This window comes from Triticum urartu, chromosome 7A, assembly GCF_056163025.1.
Source record: "Triticum urartu cultivar PI428250 chromosome 7A, HENAU_Tu73, whole genome shotgun sequence".
In the NCBI taxonomy this organism is placed as follows: domain Eukaryota; kingdom Viridiplantae; phylum Streptophyta; class Magnoliopsida; order Poales; family Poaceae; genus Triticum; species Triticum urartu.
The window spans coordinates 696,184,445-696,205,879 of record NC_141879.1 but is presented as its reverse complement, the minus strand read 5'-3'; the positions used below and the strand labels follow the sequence as shown (position 1 = coordinate 696,205,879).

Genomic DNA, 21,435 nt, shown 5'->3' with positions numbered 1-21,435 from the left:
TACCACGCAAAAAGAATTTGGATTTTTTGAATTTTTCTAGTATTTATTTTGATTTGTTTTCTGAGCACGGATGCAGATGAGCCTGGGAGCAGAAACTCCGCGTCCATCGGGAACAGGCTTAAGCTAAAGAAAGATCATGGACGAGCTACATATTTAAAATTCTAATGCCAACCACATCCACATCAGCTGGATATATCTCACCGACTTAATTTTGTATGCGCTAGGCAGCCCGGCCGTATGAGAAGAAAGCGATTGATCAGCTGAGAATTTATTCCCTGGAAAAGACAAAACTCCACATATCCGATAGTATGAAGAAAAGAATGGTAACCACAGGGTGGTCACTTCGCCATCGTTGCTAGCCGTACATAAGCCGACACCACACCTCTGGAGATATTTTTTTTCTCTGAGCAAAAGAAGACGATTTCGTAGTTTGGCCGTGCGTTATAAAAAAGTTTGGCGTGGTCGTATTTGTCCTTTCACTAGTTAATTTTCTCCATCTCCGCAACTAGAAATAAATCTAAGGTTCCATCTTTCACTCAGTTTTCTTTCTACCGCGCCTACGTCCAAACTCCCACTCTGCATCGATTTTTGGTGGTTTTTCATCTCCTCCTAGCTTTCAGCAAACCAATTTTTGGTTACCCAAAAAACAAGATCAAATTATAGGAGTATAAAGCAATAAATTTACAATACATAAATAAACTTACGGTAAAATCTGATATCGGTCAGACATCTTTGATAACTCAATAAAAATAAATAAGAATAAGATCTTGGTCCGTAGACAAATAAATATCAAGCAAACTTTTATTTTCATGAAGCTAATAAAGCAGGTCAATCACAGACACATACCTATATTTTCCAGTTTAAGAAATGACAGAAAATGTTATGCTTTATGTAACCAAAACATAATTATTTTCTATTTTTTGTATAAAGATTTGCCCTGTATGATCGTATTGTTGTGTTAACACATATTTTGCTACCGTGGTAACGCGTAGACACATACCTAGTTTTGCTAAAAAGAATCATTCAAGTCTATTACCCGAATCCACAGTACTACTAATCATGATAAAAAAAAATTAGAGTGAATTCCGGTTTTTACCTCCTATTTTGACATTTTTGACAATACTTACCCCATTTAGCGAAATTTCATCCATTTTACCCCATTTAACAAAAGATCTACCACGATTTACCCTGTTTAAAATTTCATGAGTGTTCTGGCAGACAGGTCCCAATTGTGAAGTCTAGCTGGCATGCCACATCGATGGTTTTTTCCTTCTTATTTTTCTCTCTCGTGAACCAGTCCTCACGGCTTCTCCCGACCGGACCGGCCCGATGGAGGTCAGTTGCGTCTCGTCCAACGCATAATGCCTGAGTCGACCACGCTCCTTACTCACACCTAATAGATTGCATCGCCCGTCCAGGCTTCTGCCCACACGTACCCGTCAGGCTCGCTCGAACTTATGGTTAGGGATTGTCAGGCAACGGCGGCGGCATGATTTCATACCTCCTCGAGCGGCGTTATATATGGTCGTGACATCAAGGCAAGAAATGACCCCGTGGAATCCGGCTCCGTCAATCTCGCCGATGTCTGGGCGCGACATCAAGGCAAGAAATGACCCCATGTAATCCGGCTGCATCAAGCTCGCCGACGTCGGCGTGGGCGCGTCCATGTACATGCCCCCATCAGGTTGTGCTCGGTTGCAGATCTATGGGGGCCGCTCGTCCAACAAATCAGCGAGGTTGGTGAACAAGCAAGCCCTCACGTCGTACTCCATTCCACATGATTTTGACCATCTCCATCATATGTGTATTATGAAGTTTTCCTGACTCATGCATTGGCCGGTGAGGCATTTGATTCAGACAGAATTAAAATGCTTATTAGAAGATCATGTGTATACATATCACCCATCTATAACTGACGTACATTGATTTAAAGTTTTTTCACCATTTTGAATATTGTTGAAATCCTTTTTTTTCTTTGTTTGCAGCGTGTGTGATTCGAAGGAAGCCGAACAATGTGTGCTATGAATATTGGAGGCCAGAGTGGTGCGGCCCAACTTACGCCTTATGCGTTGGACGCGAGCGACCTGCTCTGGCGATCATATCAGGCCAGCCCAGTCGAGCGAAGCTGCGAGGACTGGTTCAACGTGGAGAAAAATAGGTAGGTAAAAACTATTGATGGGTCATGCTAGGTGGACCTAACAATTGGGACCTGCTCATCAGAATGCTCGCAAAAATTTAAAATGGGTAAATTGTGGCAAAACTTTTGCTAAATGGGGTAAAATGGATAAAATCCTGCTAAATAGGGTAATTAGTGTCAAAAACATCAAAATAGAGGGTAAAAACCAGAATTCACTCAAAAAATTACATCGAAGTCATTGGGCCCAGTTGACTTCTTCCACACAACCAGGCAAAACGCATCGTCGCAAGCCTTGGCGGAGCCATTTTGATCTCATTGTTGATCTTGAACAGGAAGTCATCAAGGGCACAGCCCTGTCGGACCAACACTCTGGAGCTGAAGCTGCCTTTGCTGAAAGAGTTGTAAAACCAAATAAAAAATTCAAGCCTCCATAATTTCTCACATGCCCCACACCATCACTGGTGGTCACACGGACGTGATGGAGATGAGGATGAAGGAGTCAACTAAAAAAGAAAGATGACACTGGCAAAACATTACAAACTTAACCTCTTGTTGGCTGGAACTGCCGACATAAAATTATGCCATCGACCTGCCATAGATGACTGCGTCAAGATGGGGAAGCTCGAGCTGACCTTAATCGCCATACCGAGACCACCACGGTACCACAATGATGCGTTGCCACAAAACCATAACACTAACCTATCTAAGGGCTGAGATCGAGGGCATTGAGTTTCCCAACCTCTCACACCCCTGGAGAGACGACCTATAACCTATTTAACTAAAATCACTTTGTAATTTACATCAGAGATATCAGATATTTGAAAACACATTACGGTAAAAGGTACTGCGTTGTGGTTTATATATGATGCACGAGAGGGTCGAGTAATGGCGAGGGAGGATTTTAGGATACACTGCGTTTGCTTTGATCCAATCCACAAGTACAAAAAGGCTCATCACTGTCAGAAATCTCAAGTGGGCCAACAAGAAACACCACAAGAGATGGCCCTCGTGGAACCGCTGCATGAGCGATGAACGGTTGAGATTATGAGGTTGTTTGGTTTGTGATAGACCTGGCAAGCAAACCCTATATAAAATGTCCCGTGTTGCTCGGTCCTTAACAAAAAAGATAGAATGGGTGAATTCAACAAAAACATCGTTTGTCATAAGTAAGTCTAGGAATAGACAAGAGGTTGCGAGTAACAGAAGGAACATGAAGAACATTGGATAGTAGAAGTTAACGAGATGTAGATTTTAGAAAAGATGTTTGACCAATATGAGAGATATGCATACCCACTTGCTGTATGAACCTTGTCATGGCCCTGGTCGGGCTCGAACGACCCAAGCTTTGAGAGAGCTCGCTCGTCAGATGATCTGTAGCACCAGTATCCATGTACCAGCTGGCGTCAACATGATAAGAAGGGGTATGCCCTTGTGTTACCATTGCCGCTCATTGTTGCGTCTGTCATTTCCGATACCTAGGAAACCGCGCTTGAAGCGTTTACGGCAACGGGAGGGAAGATGGCTAGGAATACCACATATGAGACAAGCGGGACAATTGCTTGGGTTACCAGACAGCCGCCACCCCAAGCGTGAGCCCTCCCGATGGCTACCATTGGTAACCAACGACTTTTGTTGTGGCGGGGCGGAAAGCAGTGGTGGCTTGGGGGGCGCCACTGTTGGAGCGAGGATTACAGGAAGGGCGCGGCCTACCCTGGTATGCCGCGTTGGTAGAGGGGTTGTTGGTGCAAACCTCTGCAGTGCGACGAGTTTCAAGCTGATGTTCTGTCCCGAGTAGGGCTGCATAGAGATCACGAGGTGCGATAGGCGTGTCACGCCCATGGATAACCTGAACAAGGGAGTCATACACACTTTCAATACCATTGAGAACGAATGAAGTGAATTCTTCATCATCTGGACGTTGACCGATAGAAGTGAGCGTGTCGGCGAGATCTTTGATTTTGTTGAAGTAGACGGATGCAGAGAGATCACATTTTTTTTCATATCTTGTTGTTGTTGTCAGATCGCCATAGAGGGAGTGGTGGATTGAGAAGCAAAACTCCCTTTGCGGACCATCCGAGCATCTTGAGTGGCTGCGAAGAGAACCATGGCTGCAATGCCTTCGGCGAGAGACGACCATATTACTGAGAGGATTGCCTAGTCTTGAGCAGTCCAAGCGTGACAGCCCGAGTTGAGGACAGCGACCTGAGTGCCATCGGGCGTGGTGGATGGGACAAACTGCATGACGCACGGTAAAGTGCCATTGACGAAGCCTTCGAGGTAGTGGCTGCGAAAAAGGGGCAGGAACTGCGCATGCGAGTACAAGTAGTTGTCGGTGGAGAGCTTGACAGTGAACAAGTGTGCCAAGATGAACGGCGCTGGCAGGGGCTCTTCAGCCATGATCGGGGCGATGGGAGTGGCTAGGGCAGGTGCCGGCAGGGAGACCTACCCGATCGGAGAGGTGGCAAGAATTCCTCCGTGGGTGAAGAAGGCTGAAGTAGGCTGGGTTGAGAGAACATGGGGCTGGCTGTGACTATCCTGATGGTGAACGGCGGTAGGCCGACAGCAGTAGAGGAGGAGGTATGCCCTCTAGCCAGAAGTGAGGCAAGCATTGGCGGGATGCCAAATGCCATGGAGGATGAGGATGGAGCCATGGAGGAAGAGGTGGCAGCGGCTGCAGCGAAAGACATCATGGATGCAATCAGGCGGCGGCGATGACGACAATAGAAGAGTGTTTGAAGAACGACCTAATCTGATACCATGCTAAAGAGGGGTTTGCGATTTTGTTTGGGTGGGCAGCTCGGCCTCTAGGTGCGGCTTGTCAAATATATTTATAAGAGAGGTTATACAGAAATACAAGGTATACTTTGTACACTATACAAAGTCTAACAGTGGAGACTAGGCAATCGTGGTCTCTCCAAATAATTGGGCAGGATTTCGCACCCCACGACATGCCAAAAAGTTGGCTGATAATTGTACTTGGGATGTCGTAGAGGTGTGGGCGCACCAATTATTTGGTCTTCATCCAAATGAGCACCCAAGGCTGGGTCAGCGTCCAATTTTTTGGTAGTATGTCTGAAAGGAAATGATCCAAATCGCCCCTAAAACATACCCTATCATTATAAAGCTAAAGTCGACTATTTTATGCTTACTATGCACATCGGTTAACAAATTTCATAAAATGCAGGACCATTTCGATTGTCGTGTGAGAGCAGAACATAGACATTAGTCCGTTTGAATTTTTAATTGGGATGTGTCGACCAATTCCCTGTTCACGAAAAAGTGACCTAAACTCACTGCCACTATGAATTGACCACACATGCACCAACATGCTCCTCCAGCCGTGGAGCCCGAAGAAAACCTCCCTAAAGAATAAGGATTTCTTTGTGTAACCTAGGCCCCGACCCCCGCGTCCCTCCTCGAGGCGACACGGGGGGAATCCAGATCCCAGCCACCGGCCGACCTCCTTTCCTCCCTTCCCCCTCGCCGCCGCCAAGGGCTACTGCCGGGCAAAGCCCGGGCACGGCCGGCGGCGGCGGGGTCTCTCCTCGCCGTGGCTCCCCGCCCTCTGACCATGGCGCGGTGCTCTGTCGGCGGCGGCTCTTGGCGGCGTGGTGCTGCGAGGGCGCGGCGGCGGCATGGCGCGGTTGCTGCGGGGGTGATGGAGCTCTGTCCCGTGGTGTTGCCTGCGACTGCGGCGACCGGAGGTCTCCGTTCCGTCCCGATCCCATTCTTCGGATCTGGATCTGGCCGGTCGAGACCCGGGCGTGGCTGCCGGCGGGCGTGGTGACGCCGGGCCTCCACGGCTTCTAGGCACGGTGGTCGTGCTGGCGGTTGCGTTGGGGCCCCGGTGTGGTGGTGGCGACACGGCGGCGACCCGTGCACACGATGCTTGATGGAGGTTCCTTCAGCAGATCCGGGTGAAAACCTAGTTCTCGGCTTGATGCCAAGACCGGCGTTGGCGGCACTCTTTTGTGTCATTACCTTCTTGAAGGCATCGCCGTGGAGAAGCTCCAGACCTCTATCCGCTACCTCCGGGGAAAACCCTAAATCAGTAGATCAGATGACGGCGGCGCGTTCATATCGTTTCCTTTTTGGGGGCGTCATTCTTGGAGGCGTACACGGGTTCGAGGGACCAGTGTGCGGCTTTTTTTGGTGGAGCGGTGCTTCATCCTGCACATTGATGACGGCGGATCTCGGTGGCGTGGTGCAGTGGAGACTCGGCGCCCGATGCGCGGTGCTGGACTCGCGCAGGATGGGTTTGTTGTCTGGCGTCATGGTGGCGTCGATGGCAGAGAGGCCTAACAAGGTAGAAGCCTCAATATCTGCTCTAAAGACGGACCAGTGAAAGATGGCGGCGACGACACATGTGAGTGCGTCAGACCAGTTCTGCCCCAGACCCGGTATATGGCTCGGCTGGGGCTTCTGGCTTTTGATGATAGGCTTAGGTGAGTGGACTGGGTATTTGGCCCAGCTAGCGCCCCTTCATCATATGGATAGGAGTAGGGGCATATGATGCCAAGATGGAGGGTTCAGGCGTATTGTTGTGATACGCGTTGCCGAGGCCACCCCAAACCCGGAATAAGCTAGGTCTACGTTTGCCACTAATATATCCACATGCTGTCATGTTTGTGTAATAATTGACATGTTGTAATATTTGCAAAAACAATGGAGTTCGGACGAGACGAGGAACAAGAACAGGTGTTGGGGGACATAATCTTAGCCGGAGGTGATGTCATGTCGTATCTTAACGAAAATGATGGTCTGGAAGCAGAACAGGGTGAAGAAGAAGCCGGCTACGGTGATCGAAGAATAGAGGAGGAAACACATGATTATGATGGCTCCTGTGACCCAATGCTGGTGCAAGAAGGAGCCCGTGGTGACGGCTCCGGTGATCGAACAGAGTCCGGCCAGGTAAATATATTAGTTAAGCCTGTGATGACTAGCTAATTGATGCATTCATTGTTTTGGTATGTACACATATTAATTAACTCTCGTCAAATTCTTCTTTTTTCTAGCCCTCCGGATCAAGAACTTCGATAAAGAGACGAGGCCCGAAGAAAAATTGCGCTCGGATGAAAGGTTTGAGATCACAGAAATCGCGCGCGATGGCACGCCGATTGAACCCATCCGGACAAAGCAAGCATTTTTTGCTCAGTGCGGGGTTCTTGTTAGGGAACGAGAAGGGTACAAGAGATAGAGGAACGAGAAGCAAATCGCAGCAAACGAACTGCCGAAGCTTCCCCCGAAGCTACCTTACCATCTCAGCGAAGAAGCAGCGTGGCTTCCACCGAGCTGCTTCAGCCGGAGCATGTCTTGGCGGCTCCTACCAGCTATCCCGTGGATGCTATCACGGAGTCTCAAAATTGCCACCTTATGACGCAATGGATGAATTTGAAGGTTAAGGCGGCTGTTGGCTCTGTTTTTCCTACTGAATCCGGCGCAACTTTTCACTGTCGGCCGATTCCAGAAGGATATGCTAGGGTTATGGTGGATGAAATAACGGAGGGATTTGAGGACCTCCAGCTTGACCACCCTACCGGTGAAGGGGAGACTCGGCTGGGTTCTGCTCTGAAGACTCCATGCCTATGGCGGAAGGAGCTCATCAACCTTCTGAACTGGACGCCTCCGCCTCCTCCTCCTCCTCCGGCGAGTCAGGACACTCCACCTCCTCCTCCGGCGAGTGACGATCAGGGCACTCGGCCTCCTTCTCCAGCGTGTGGCGGCACTCCACCTCCTTCTCCACCTGCGCCGGCGCGCCCGAGCAGCCAGCCTCCTCCTTCTCCGCCTCGTCAGCAAGGGCGGAAGAGACCCGCCGCCGCTCCGGCTGCTCCGGCGCGTCATAGTCCTTCTCCTCCGCCTCGTAAGCAAGGAAAGAAGACAGCCGCAGCCGCTCCATCTGCTCTACCGGCGTCTAGCAGTACAGCCAGAGGCGGGAGGCAATACAGATTCGGTCCTTCTCTGAAGACTCTAGAGAAGTTACCATACGAGAGGACCCCGGAGGAGAACGCCGACATCGCGTGAGCCGAAGTGAGGAACTTCTTTAAAGGGGTGAAAGCAAAGAAACATCCACCTCCGGAGGAGAAGGTAGATCCGGTGAAAGCGAAGCGCACTCTGACTGCCCTGAAAAAACTAGCAAAGTCTCCGCTGAAAGGCAACTATGAGCGCATTATTGAAAAGTCATTTGTCGAAGCAGAGCGGTCGGGAAGTACTGTCAGTGATCAAAGGTTAAAAGAACGACGAGCTGGGAAAAATATTGCCCAGCTCGGCGAACAAGCGAACCAATCATGCCCCCCGCTCAAGGTGCCTACTAATGATCCGAGGATGGTGCCCGATTATAGCAATCTTGGAGATTACCTGCCCGACGATGTACATTATGAGTTCTTGGAGGTGGAGGAACACAAATACGAGTACGGGAAGCCTCTCGTCAAAGATGAAATTTCTCTAACAACGATGATGCGAAGATTCCATGATTGGTACATGAAAACCTGCAGAGAGTCTGGGGGAAGGAATACTTTGACGCTGAGAGTTAGAGAGGAGCATGACCTCGTTGGAATTGAACTGTTGATTGTTCCATTTGAGGAGTTCTTCCAGTTTTTCAATCAAAAGGCCCTCGATAAAGCAACGGTCACTTGCTACTGTCTGTAAGTAGTACTACTTATGTCATTAAGTCTCTCTATATAGGTCAACTCTTTCATTGCAAGTATTTATAATTATCCTCACTATATTATGCAGATTGAAAATTGCCGAATTGAAGAAAAGACAAATCAGTTATATTGGGTTCATTAACACAAATCTCATAGATGCAACTGAGGTTAAATATCGTGCCAAAGATACCGAGGCCAACTTGCTACGATCGTTGGTAATAAATGAAAACAAAGATATAATACTCTTTCTTTACAACTTCAAGTGAGTGTTACTGTCTTGTGCATATTCGGTTTCCCTTATTAGTCCAGGTTATAGTAATGTAATTGATGAGTTATGCATGCGTGCACACAGGGGCGATTCTACTGGGGGGCTTTAACAGGCTCAAGCCCCCCCTCCAGCACTGTAAAATTTGTTTCTACTACTAGTTTTAAGGCCCAGCCCAACTACTTGCAGGCCCAATCCAACACATATTTGCATGACCCAGGCAGCCCAGCCCGCCCTCCATTTTTTTCTAGATTCGCCACTGCGTGCACAGGTTCCACTATATTCTCCTAGAGATTAAGCTTGACCAGGGACTAGTAACCATCTTAGACTCGAGACGAAAAGATCCCCAGGACTATGCGGACATGACTCAAATGCTCGAGAAGTAAGTTAAATCGATCATTATCCACCATATCAGCAACTTTGTTCATTTCCTGATATCAAGTAATTGTTTTCTTTGTCTGGCAGGATTTGGAGAAAATTCACCAAAAAAGCTCCGGGACTGCCGAAGAAGCTGCAATTTAGACACCCGAAAGTAAGTACTATAGTAACATGTTCCGCGCATCTCCTAGTGATTCAAGCGCTAGTTTCATCAATACCATTTGGCATGCTTGCTTATCAGTTTGATTGACCTCTATTTCTTGTAAAGTGGTTGTGACAGGAACAAGGGAATGATTTCTGTGGATACTACGTTTGCGAGTCCATCCGCCACACGACCTGTGAACGAGGGTACTCTGACGAACAATATGAAGTGCGTAAGCAATAATATTCACAATTTTATTTTATTACCATCATTTGTGTTGAGTTTCATTTATTCATATATATATACACAATATTGACCCCCTTCTTCAAATTGGATCTTTCGGATGCGGGATGAACTCCTTGCACCACATCGTATGGGAGCAATTCAAGAGGAATTGGCGGCATTCTTCATTGACCACGTGATCGCTGAAGACGGAGAATACTATGTGGATCCTGTGTTCGTATATAATTACGAGATTATATTGTAAGAGATAATTATTGTATATATGTAGCCGGTAGTGTCGGATAGATATACGAGAACTTGTTTTTCAACCAATTTCTCAGAGAAGGAGAGGTGGTCGATATCACTTCTCTCTGTATGCATATATGTTCATGACGATCTTCTGTTTCCTTCGTTTGCTTACTAGCTAGCTAGCGTGTCTAGTCCTCTCTATACGTATATAGTACGTAGCGTCGACCAAGCACGGACATAAGAGGACACTTCTCTTTATTAATTAGCTAGCTAACACAATATATGAAACACCTAAATTAACCTCCCAAAACCCCCACCCCCCTAAAAAAACAAAAACCTCAGCTCCTGAAATGCTGACGCGTGGATGCCTATTGGTCCTGGTTGGTGCCACCAACCGGGACCAAAGGCAAAAAAACAAAAACCTCAGCCCCTGAAATGCTGACACGTGGATGCCTATTGGTCCTGGTTGGTGCCACCAACCGGGACCAAAGGCAAAAAACAAAAATCTCAGCCCCTGAAATGCTGACACGTGGATGCCTATTGGTCCCGGTTGGTGCCACCAACCAGGACCAAAGGCCCTCCTGCCTGGGCTCGGCGCACCGGCCACGTGGAGGCCCATCTGTCCCGGTTCCAGTTTGAACCGGGACTAAAGGGCCAGGGCATTAGTAACGACCCTTTAGTCCCGGTTCAAAAACCGGGACAAAAGGCCTTTACCAACCGGGACAGAAGACCCTTTTTCTACTAGTGGCCGGCTTCTTCTCGCTCCAGGTCAGCCCTCCTCCCCCCCTCTCCGATTCAATCCGGAACCCTAGCTGACCCATCTCCCTCCTCCTCCGACAGCACGAGGGCCGCCGCGAGGTGCTGCTCCCGATGCATGACGCCAATATCCAGGTCCTCCAGCTCCCGGCCCATGCCGGGCTGGCCTCCGCGGCCTCCACGAGGCGCGCGTCATGGCCGAGTTCTCCCTACTCCCGGCCAACGTGCGCATCGCCGCAGTCCGCTGCCCCGTCGCCATGGACGTCGGCACCGTCGGACCGAACCATTGACACCATTGACAGCACGCACGGGGTCGAAATTTTTTTTTTTGGTTTTTCAAATTAATAGTAGTAGCGCGGGTCACAGACACGCGCTACAGATAGTTAGTAATAGTAGCACGGGATGCACCATGCTACTACTACTAGTTAGCTGTAGCGCCGTAGTAATAGCGCAGGCACCCGCGCTACTACTAGGCTTTTTCCTACTAGTGAAAGGGGCCATTTTCTTTCCGCGTTGGCCTGGCTGTGGTATATGCGGGCTACCAACCGCATCCATAAAGAACTAGACATGGTAGCCAAACAGTTGGGCATTGGAAAGCCCGAGCATGCCCGAAATGGCAGATGCTAGCCATCTTATGATCATGCGAGGGGGCTAGCCATCTGGATAGCCTACCTGGCAATGCCGAACAGGCAAGTGTCCCGAAAGAAGACCAGGCTGGGTAATCGAACAACCGTTTAGGATTGATGATTGCTTGTCTTTTGGAAGTTTTGGATTAATTAGATAAATGCCACTTCAATTATAGAGATTCATAAAAATGCTATTGGAATTTCTAAACTTTGAAAAATACCACTGCAATTTGTGCAAATTTTCAAAAACGCCACTCCAGACTTCGAAAAATGCCATTGGAAATGACATAAAATGGCATTTTTTAAAGTTTGAAAATTGCAGTGGCATTTCTCGGAATCACCAAGGTGTGGCATTTATCAAATTAACACCTTTTGGAATGTGTCTACTTCTGGTAATCCGGTAGGGATGTATCTAGATGTATTTATTAATTTTAAAATAGCTACTCCCTCGATCCATATTACTTGTCGCTCAAGTGGATGTATCTAGATGTATTTAAGTGCTAGATACATCTGTTTGAGAGACAAGTAATTTGGATTGGAAGGAGAATCTTCTTTATTTGTTGTGTTTTACCTAAAGGTACCTACTACCTTGCTATGGTTTTGTGTTACTCCGGACTCCGGAGATACAGCAGGGGCAACTGTACCCTAACATAGTGATGAATAGCTCCATTTTGTCTTCTCACATATGTTAATTCGCCTAGCCCCATTTGCTTATGTTCATGCACCTGCTGTTGACCCTCTCTCTCTATATGCTAGCTCTTCTTCTGCAGGGCTATATATGCCCTTGGGTTACGCTCACGCACTGACGACAAATACAACCATGTTTTCTTAATTTCGCTTTTAGTTTTACTTGGAACAACTCTATTGTGTTGGTCAGGGCTGTGTCAATGATCTAAAAGTGACTTACAATATTCTCATCTTCTCTACTACTTGCCAACATATTTTTTGTGTCTGTACAAAAAATTCTACCATTCTATCGAAAAATGGACGGAGTCACTTATTTTGGGACTGACGGAGTATATTTCAGTAGTTTGAGCACTGAATTCTCAAATGTAAGAACTTATCGGCGATGCTCCAGAATTCAGTTACCGTAGGGCTGCGCCTTCTTGGCTGCAGCCATGGAGCGCAATCTAGCAGCAATCTGGGTAAAGCTTGGGCGTTGTAATGGTTCTGTCGCCCAGCATTGTTCCATCAGAGATCTCCACTCTGGGTCACATGAGTCAGGCACCGGCGGCCGCAGAGTGTTCATCACAATACCACCTGACAGTAAAACCACAGTCTTCTATCAAAATTTCAATGCAAATACATTTTCTAGGAGGGAATCACATATTCACACGATGACTGATTTTGTACCTACCAAGAATAGCACCGTAATGTAAACCTGCATATGGCTCTTCTCCCGTGAGGATTTCCCACAGAACAATCCCAAAAGAGTAGACGTCAACCTGAGGGAAACATGTCAGACAGTAATCCAATGTGCGAGTTGTACGCTAACTTGGCTGGATATAGGTATCTATATGAGACATACAGACAGAGATGGATTAGCAGACCTTTTCAGGGACCAAGCTGGTAGTCCCATTCAGAAGTTCTGGGGCCATCCATGGAAGCATTCCACTCACACCAGAAGAGATGAGCGTCTGGCACTTTACTTTGGAAAGTCCAAGATCACCAACCTGCATCATCCAAGAGAATCACTGCAAATTAGATATAAAAAAATGGTGTTAGCATAAATGATACTATGAAAGCTAATTTGTTCGCATGGGCCGATCCAGTTTCTTGACAGTTTGCATATATACGCAATGTTGCATTTGCATGTGGCAATGAAAAAAATTAATTAAATGGAAGCCTTAATCTGGTATGAATGTTGAGTAACTGATCCAGTAATAGTTGAAAATTTTCAGAAGCCAAAATTCAGAAGGAAAGAATGAATTAGTGGCAATGGTATTTGAAGAAAGAAAATGTAAGTGAAATTAAAATAAAATCAAAATAATGAAGTTTTCTAAAAAAGGATGAAATAGTAACATTGGTATTAGAGCATCTCCACTCGTTCAGCACCCAACGCACCGCCCGACGCTATTTTGGCCCTTCGACCGGCGCTTTTCTGGCCCTGGGGGCGATCTAGTTCCCAGCCACGTCCCCAGGTGCCGCCCCCAAGACATCATAAATTCAAACTTGTCCATTCTCGCTACCCAAAAAACGCCGCAAGTTCGGTGATCAGTGCCACAAGTCCGGCGATCAGTTCGGCGATCACCATGCCACAGTTCAGCGATCAATAAAAAGTTCGGCGTTCAAAAGAAAGGACGTGTAGGCAATGCATCAAACGGCGGCGTCGACCTCCGGTGTCAGACTGGCGGGAGTCGGCGTGTGCGGGCTGGTCGGCGTCGGTGCGGTTTCTGTGTTGGGTGTGTGGAGGCATCATCGCTCGGGCTTGGCGGCGGCGTTGGGGTCGGCGAGGGAGTTGGCGCGGCCGCCGACGGCATCCGGTTCAGGATGAGGCAACGCTCTGCCAGGTACCACGCCTTGAACTGCTTGTCCATTGTCAACATGTCCCCCCCATCAGGAATGCTAGGTCGGTGTTCCTCTTCTTCGCGGCGACATTGGTCCGGAGCAGGTCGAGCTTGACGGCGCTGTTCGTCATCAACGCCGACCACCGCGCCTCGGGTTTCTCTTCCCTCTCGGCGGCGTGGGTCTTGGCGTCGGCGAGGCATTGCTCGATGGATGCTTGCAGCCGCGCGGTAGCCGGTGCGGCATCCTCCGCCGACTTGGCCAGTTTGTTGTCTCGTCCGGGCGCCCATCGGCCGCGCCCGGCTTGTACATATCCTTGGCCTTGGCGAGGGTGCGCCAGACGTGCGCCCACTTCTCGCACTTCTCGATCCGGGAGAAGACGTGAAGGTACTTGAACTCTTGGTCGGTGCTGCTGTCCTGGCGGTACATGGCGAACATTCAGACCATCTACGCCGAGGAACAATTGTTGGGGAGGCACGGCAAAAAATGAGCGAGAGACAGACGTCTGTGCATACCTGACTCTCGATGTTGGCGCCACTTTCCAAGCGAGCCGCGACCTCCTCAACGATCCCATGCCATTTGTTGCATGCAGCCTGGATGAGCGCCCAATGGTTCGCAATGGCCTTCGAGCCGCGCTTCATGTGGATGGTGGCAAAGAAGGGGCGACCAAGTTGCGATCGTCGAACTCCGACTTGACGCGCTCCCAGTACGTGTCGACGCTCTGGTTCGTGCCGGTGATCGGGTCGAGACAGACGGTTTTCCACGCTTCGGTGAGGCACTTGTCTTCTTTGGATGCCCACTTGACGCGTGGCTCGCCGGTCCTCGCCGCCTGCTTCTTCCTTTTTCATTTCCTCGCTGGAGCAGGCGCCGGTTCCTCCTCCTCCTCCTCCTCATCCTCCTCTCCATAGTCCAGCTCGTCGTCCATGTCGCCGGTGAGGTCCATTGTATTGTCTTGGGCATTGAAACCAGGGGAGGCGGCGGCTGAGCCGCTCGTGATGATGCCGTCCATGTCGGCTTCCGTCGCGTCAGGGTTGCTGAGATGTGACGACGAGGCTTGCGAGAAGTGCAGCGTGCCACGGCGTAGAGGCGGTGTCGGGGAGGCTGCGTAAGCCGGCGGTGAGTACTTGTACGTACGGGGGGTACCAGACGCCGGTGAACGCGGGTGAGGGCGTGCGCTGGGCGGGGTGGCCATGCGGAAAGGTGATGTTGGGGTTGAACCCGCCGTGTGCGTTGCCGTCGGCGTAGCTAGGCAGGGGCGAGCACCCCCAGGGCTGTGGCGACCCAACGCTCCCCTGGCTCCAGGGGGTGTGCGGGCCGTGCGAGATGCCTCTGCCCGCGCGAGACGCCTCTGTCTGCTCCGCCGCAGCTGCAGCCGCTGCTGCCCTCCTGTCCCAGGCCTTCTTGGCGTTTAGCCTGTTCCTTCGGTCGGTGGTGACAACCTCCCGGCGCTGAACCTCCACCTTCCAGTCGCCGTTCGACATGCCTGGTGGTTTGGACGGTGGCGCCCTCTACTTCGGCTGGGTGGCATCGGCATCAGTAGTGGCACGAGGTGGCTGGATGAAGGGGAGATGGAGGAGAATGGCGGTGGCGGGAGAAGAGGGGCAGAAGGGGGGAAAGCGCGGGGGGGGGGGGGGGTCGGCGGGAAAAAGGGCCTTATCTCGCCGATAGAGCGGACCCACACGCCTTTTCACTTCATCCGGCGCCCCCAGGCGACCCCCGGGGACCTGGGTTCGGCTCGGGTTCGCCGCCTATTATTTCGGCCCAAACCGGCGATAAACAAGGCCTTGGAGGCGCGATTGGACCGATTTTTTCGTGCCGGCGCTAAAAAATGAGCCTTGGGGGGCATGTTGGGGGCGCAAGTGTAGATGCTCTTTCCCTTTAAGGAAAAATATGAAGCAAAACAGAATGACAAAATTTGCACACAATTTACAAAGATATTATTAATACTCAAGAATAAGCATATAATATTAGAGTTTTCACACAAAAGGGAAGTGTTCTAAGAATGAATAAATTGGTGGCATTGATATTACCCTTTAAAATAAAGAAAACATAATTGCAAAATTTGCACATAATTTCCACAGAAATTGCGCTTTTGTAGAATATGCAAGAATAACCATATAATAGTAGATTTTTTACAAAAAGGAAAATCCCTAGGAATGAATGAATTAATGGTTTGGTATTACCCTTTAAGAAGAAAGAAAATGAAACAGAAACTAAAAGAAAATAATAATTATAAATTTTCAAAGAAAGAATGAATTATTGGAAAATGTACTACCCTTGAAGAAAAAAATTGAATTAAATACAAACTAAACAAAAAATCGAAACAATGAATGTTTCTAAGAAAGAATGAATTAGCGGCACTGGTATACCCTTTAAGAAAAAGGAAAGTAAAAAAACATAATGACAAAATTGGCAAACAACTTACACATAAATTATTATTTTTTGTAATATGCAAGAATAAGTATATAATAGTGACTTTTTTTTACAAAAAAACGTCTCCAAAAAGTTTGTAAGTAAGAATGTAATAGTGACATCGGTATTGCACTTTCAGAAGAAAAAAAATAAAAAATAAAAAATTTACACACAACTTTGCACTGAACACTAGTAAAGAAATCATTAGAGGAATATAGTTAGCCAGCGGCGCCGCACTGATTCTGGACGCCGGTGCTATTTCGTCAAGCTAGCAGCGATTTCCAGAAATACTGACCTGCGTGTAGTAATTCTATCAACAATCATCGTGCAACCGAACTAAATGTCCATATGATTATCACAGCAGGCACTATAAGTTCCAACTTAGAAACAAACTGCAAGTATGAGGGGATATGATCCTAAAAATCATCACTAGTGCCTAATATTTGGAAAGTCAATATATTATGGATTTCCCAATATCGAATGTCAAGAATGCGATACAGAAGAGACGGAATGGTAGTCTAGCAATATAATGAAGTTGAACAAGGTAACAATAGAATAAAGCAGAAGAAATGTTATTCTTACCTTGCATATTGGGCGTAGTGGATCCGTTAAATTAACATGTAAATTGTCACTTTTGAGGTCAAAGTGCACTATGTTTTTGTGATGCAAGTACTCCATTCCAAAAGCTGCATCCATGGCTATAATTAATCTCTTGTGTCGCCCAAGGCTCCTGTGTATGCAGAGAATATTAATCCATTGAACTTCATGTAAGATTACAGATTTCTTTTTGTTAAGAAATTGCAGACTTAAAAGAGATATGCTAGAGTGCTAGACATCTAAATAGTGGACGTACATGGAATTCTTCCACAAAGCCGTCCTAAGTGAGCCATTAACCATGTATTCTGTAACTGTGGCAATGGACCCCTCATGTCCATCTAGAACAATACCATAAAAGGCCACAACATTGGGATGGTGTAGACCTGCATGGTTTGATACTTCGTTCCAAAACTCATTCCGCTGCAAATATTCAGGAGGTATCTGTAAAGGGACAAGTATAAGCAAGTACAAAGAAATCTGAAATATGAGAACTGTACCAGTCTGTCGGAAGAACATCGCTCTTGCTGATTGGTTCTTTTTATTGCAACATCAGAGCCTCTCCATTTACCATGACATACAATTTTATAATCAATAGAACTGAGCTCACGGAGCTCTTCGAGATCATCGTCCTTTATAATCTGAAACATGAACATGTTGTTGGTAGAAAAATATTAGTTTGTAACTAGACTTGTCCCCATAGTTGAACTTGTCTAAAGTACATTACGGCTGAATCCAACTAAGAAAATTCATGGCCATTAGTATAATATGTTCCGTTGGTGCACTACATATTTTGAGACTCTTGATTCGCACCTGGCACATCAACGACAGGTCATTTCTTGATACACTCTGTTTCCGTGGCATTCAGCTTATCAACAATATCCTGTATAGTTGGCCTTTTGTGTCGGTCCTCCTGCACACAACTTAAACCTATTTCGATGCATATCTTTACTTGTTCGGAATATGCCTTCCTCAGGTTAGATGTTTCAAGTAGCCTATTTGTCCAGATTAATTGCACCTACCGATTCAGAGAACAGGAAAATGGTAATATATTAGTATAACCGAAGTATTACTTATGAAATACGTACAGATGATCTCGATAAAGATAACACGTTCTCTTACAACATTACTGAATTCCTGGGAAGACATGTTAGCGCTATTGAAGTAGCCCGCACGTCCTGCCATTATCTTTATGATAACAACACCCAAGCTGAATATGTCGAACTTATTTGAGATTAAATTATTGCAAATGTATTCCGGCGGTAAATACCCACTGCATCACACATCATATATATAAATGCTACTAATATTAAACATTTAATGAAAAATAAAGTTACCTTCTCAAATTCAGTTGACATTAAGAATGCTTACATTGTTCCTAAAGAACTATTTGTAGCTCGTGTTTTTTCATCTCTGAAGAGCCTTGACATCCCAAAATCTGCGATTCTGGGAACCATGTTCTCATCCAGTAATACATTGGCTGGTTTTAAATCTAAATGATAGATAGGAGGTTTTAATTCATTGTGGAGGTATTTCAAACCCTGGCAAATCCCCTTAATTATTCCATAGCCTGTCTGCCAATCATATCTATCACACTCATCTGCAAAACGAAATTAGGAGAATTCTCGAGCTCTAAATTTTTAAATTGATATATTAATATGCCAACTAAAACAAGAAAAACATCTTCATTACCAGAAAGATACTTGTCAAGGCTTCCATTAGACATATACTCCAAGCAGAGCGCTCTATGTGTCTTTTCAGCAAGAACCAATTTACCTTTGTATTCTACTTGTACTTCCTGAATATTGTGGCAATAGCCAACTAATCGCACAATATTTTGGTGTCTGAGCCTTGTAAGATTGTTAAACTCATTCTGAAACTGCTCATCGTCAATTCCTGGCATGTCATAGAGTATCTTCACAGCAATCCTTTTGCCATGTTGATGCACTCCCTATCCAACATTTCACATGGTTATTTTTGCTGTACATAGTTAAATATACAACGTACGTAAAGCAGAAAATGCTATGTTGGAATGTGACCCAAATCATTTACTGCTATGTGATGGTTAAAAGAGCAATGTAAGATAAATTATGTGAGTTAATCATAATGAGGATCAGTAGAGAATAAATATAGCTTTCCTCTGCTTTCAGGATCTGTTCATCTGCAACAGGAAGCACTGCAACATCATGCTAAGGGGAATGGTGGTTGACAAGTTACTCCTGAGGAATGAGGGTCAAATGTTGCCGGGGGCTACTCGAGTTGAAGATGAAGGAGATGATCTAAACTGAGTGGAAAGCCTTCTTGAGGAAACTGGTGTTCATAAGTAGTTATGCAGGTATATCTTTTGCAACCCTATGTGCTGTTATAAAAAATTATTCGTAAAGCCTTTGTGTTCGCTGCTACTTTGCTTTGTTGTTTCTGGCTCCTCAGGCAGCTGGAAGCCTGGGAAACTCCTAGTTATGGTTTTGTTAGCGATTGGTGGCAAAACTCTGCATGCTAAACTGATCTCGTAGTTATGATTTTTTTTCAGGAAACCATGTACATCATTAACCTTACCAGGTAAACCTTTCCATAGGAACCGCTACCAATCCTACGCTCCTCGGAGAAATCATTAGTAATTTCTCGTAATAAATCTAGCGGCATAACTGTTGTCTCTGAACTTGCATAATCCATGCTGTTGTTTTTCCTGGAAGAAAGAAGGAACACTTATACCTTTTATATACAAAAACTTGAAAAAGGTACTAATTTTATTTGGGGTAGAAAAGGCTAGTATTTAATTGAGACCAATCAAGGAGTCCTTGCTGACATCTACCAGTAGACAAATATACACTGAACAAATAAGATCCAAAATACAATATAAAATCAGATAGTCTGGATGAATAACTTTTCGGGCTCATACAACAAAGATCCATGATGATTTACACGGTTGACATCGAAGATACATGGAGTTTCCACAAAATCATCGATGGAATTCGAGGAGAGCTATACAATGGGGAAAGCACATACCTGGAAACGGCCGGGGGCGAGAAGAATGCTGCTAGTCGACGGCAGTGGTTGATGCAGGGGAATAAAGGAGAGTGAGCATCTTGGTAGCTTTTTCCTCTTTAGCAAAAGCAGATTGATAGCTACAAGAGGCCAGCGAGTTGGGCTCGGGGAGGAAAGAGGAGCTCAGTGGAAGCGGCGGCACGTGCTGCTGGCCGGCTGAGGTGGCCGTGGCTAGAGGGACTGGCGGTGCCGCATGCTGTAAAGCGTAACAGAGTGTCACTTCGATGGAGGGACCCACCAGAATTTCGCGGATGGACTCGGTATTTGATAAGGAAATATTGGGTCGCCCCGTGCGCAACGTAGCAGGTTCAGATATGGTGCAAACTGATGGCATCATAGTAGGTTCAGATGTAGTGAGGAGCACAATTCTGAAGATAGGAAGCGCTTAAATCCGAACTCTGAAGCAACAACATCACCAGCGGTTTGGCCTCGACACACCAAGCGAACACATCAACCGAATCCAAAGTTCACTGGCAAGGATTGGGTTGGGTACGCTGCGTACAAAAGGGCAGGCGTTGCACGCCGCAGGGTCCACAAAGGACAAAGATTCAGAAGAAAAGGCTCCCAACTAACCTCGTCTTTCTAAAGTGTACAAATTAGAGACATTTTTTAACCACGGATTTGCATAGGGCATACCCACGTTGAGTTCCCCTCAGAGATCGAAGTTCTAATGTCCCTATAGCAGTGCATTTCGGTTGTTTAACCTTTTGTGTGATCACAGATTCTGACAAGCACCATGTGCACCGTGATACAATAGAGTATCAGTGCAAACTAAATACAACACTGCAAACATGGTGACCACAAGCTGATCTTTTCCTAATGCCTTAGCATATTATATATAGTTTTCGTTTGGCTAGCTCTTGAGATGTATTCCCCATATCTTTCTTTAGTCTGGCTGCAAGAACACGTTACATAAACCATGATGGATAGGAGCTATTCTGGCTAGCTTGTCGCTATAAACTGTGGTAGTAGATGGGAGTTTGTTTTGGCTAGTTGGCATCTATAGACCATGGTGGATGAGAGCTATATATATGCGCGCACACCGAAGGTGGGTGAGAGAAATAAAGGGGACAATATTTCATGGACGAGGAGGATGGTCTGTAGCATTGTAGATGGGTTATTGACTTGCTATACTTTATATTTGGGAAAAACTTATAATTAACCAACGGATTACACACACCTCGTCACCTGCCTCATTCGGGTGACACGTGTCTCATGGCTCCCCACACACTTTTCTTCCTCAACCTTATCCTCCTTCTAGTGCCATGTATAAAATATGGCAGTTAAGCTCGGGTGGAGACCCACAACGATTCTTCCCTTGATACACCCTTTTCCCAAGCACCCCTCCTCCCCCAGCTCACATAGAGATAGTTCCATGGACCAACTCATAGGTGGAGTTCTACTTGGAGACCCCGAGCGTCATGGATTTATGTCATGTGTGTGATCTCAAACAAATGGCA

The 21,435-nt window shown here is 46.7% G+C and overlaps 1 protein-coding gene across 5 annotated transcripts; it reads right to left on the bottom strand.

Moving 5' to 3' along the window:
• Positions 1 to 12,307: 12,307 nt before the first annotated feature.
• Positions 12,308 to 20,030, bottom strand: LOC125530248 (RAF-like serine/threonine-protein kinase 20). Of its 5 annotated transcripts, none has more exons than XM_087533905.1 (9): positions 19,487 to 19,505; positions 18,707 to 18,881; positions 17,744 to 17,948; positions 17,431 to 17,571; positions 17,190 to 17,353; positions 16,919 to 17,066; positions 12,970 to 13,092; positions 12,773 to 12,864; positions 12,500 to 12,679 (listed from the first exon to the last, which is right to left on the bottom strand). In XM_087533905.1, the coding sequence occupies exons 3-9, from the start codon at positions 17,792 to 17,794 to the stop codon at positions 12,640 to 12,642; spliced, it is 759 nt and encodes a 252-aa protein (XP_087390031.1). In that variant the 5' UTR covers positions 17,795 to 17,948; positions 18,707 to 18,881; positions 19,487 to 19,505; the 3' UTR covers positions 12,500 to 12,639. The 5 variants fall into 5 exon arrangements, with proteins under 5 accessions (XP_087390029.1, XP_087390031.1, XP_087390030.1 ...); XM_087533904.1 differs by having other exon boundaries at positions 12,500 to 12,698; positions 12,777 to 12,864; XM_087533903.1 differs by lacking the exon at positions 19,487 to 19,505 and having other exon boundaries at positions 12,308 to 12,679; positions 12,777 to 12,864.
• Between the last annotated feature and the right edge of the window lie 1,405 nt (positions 20,031 to 21,435).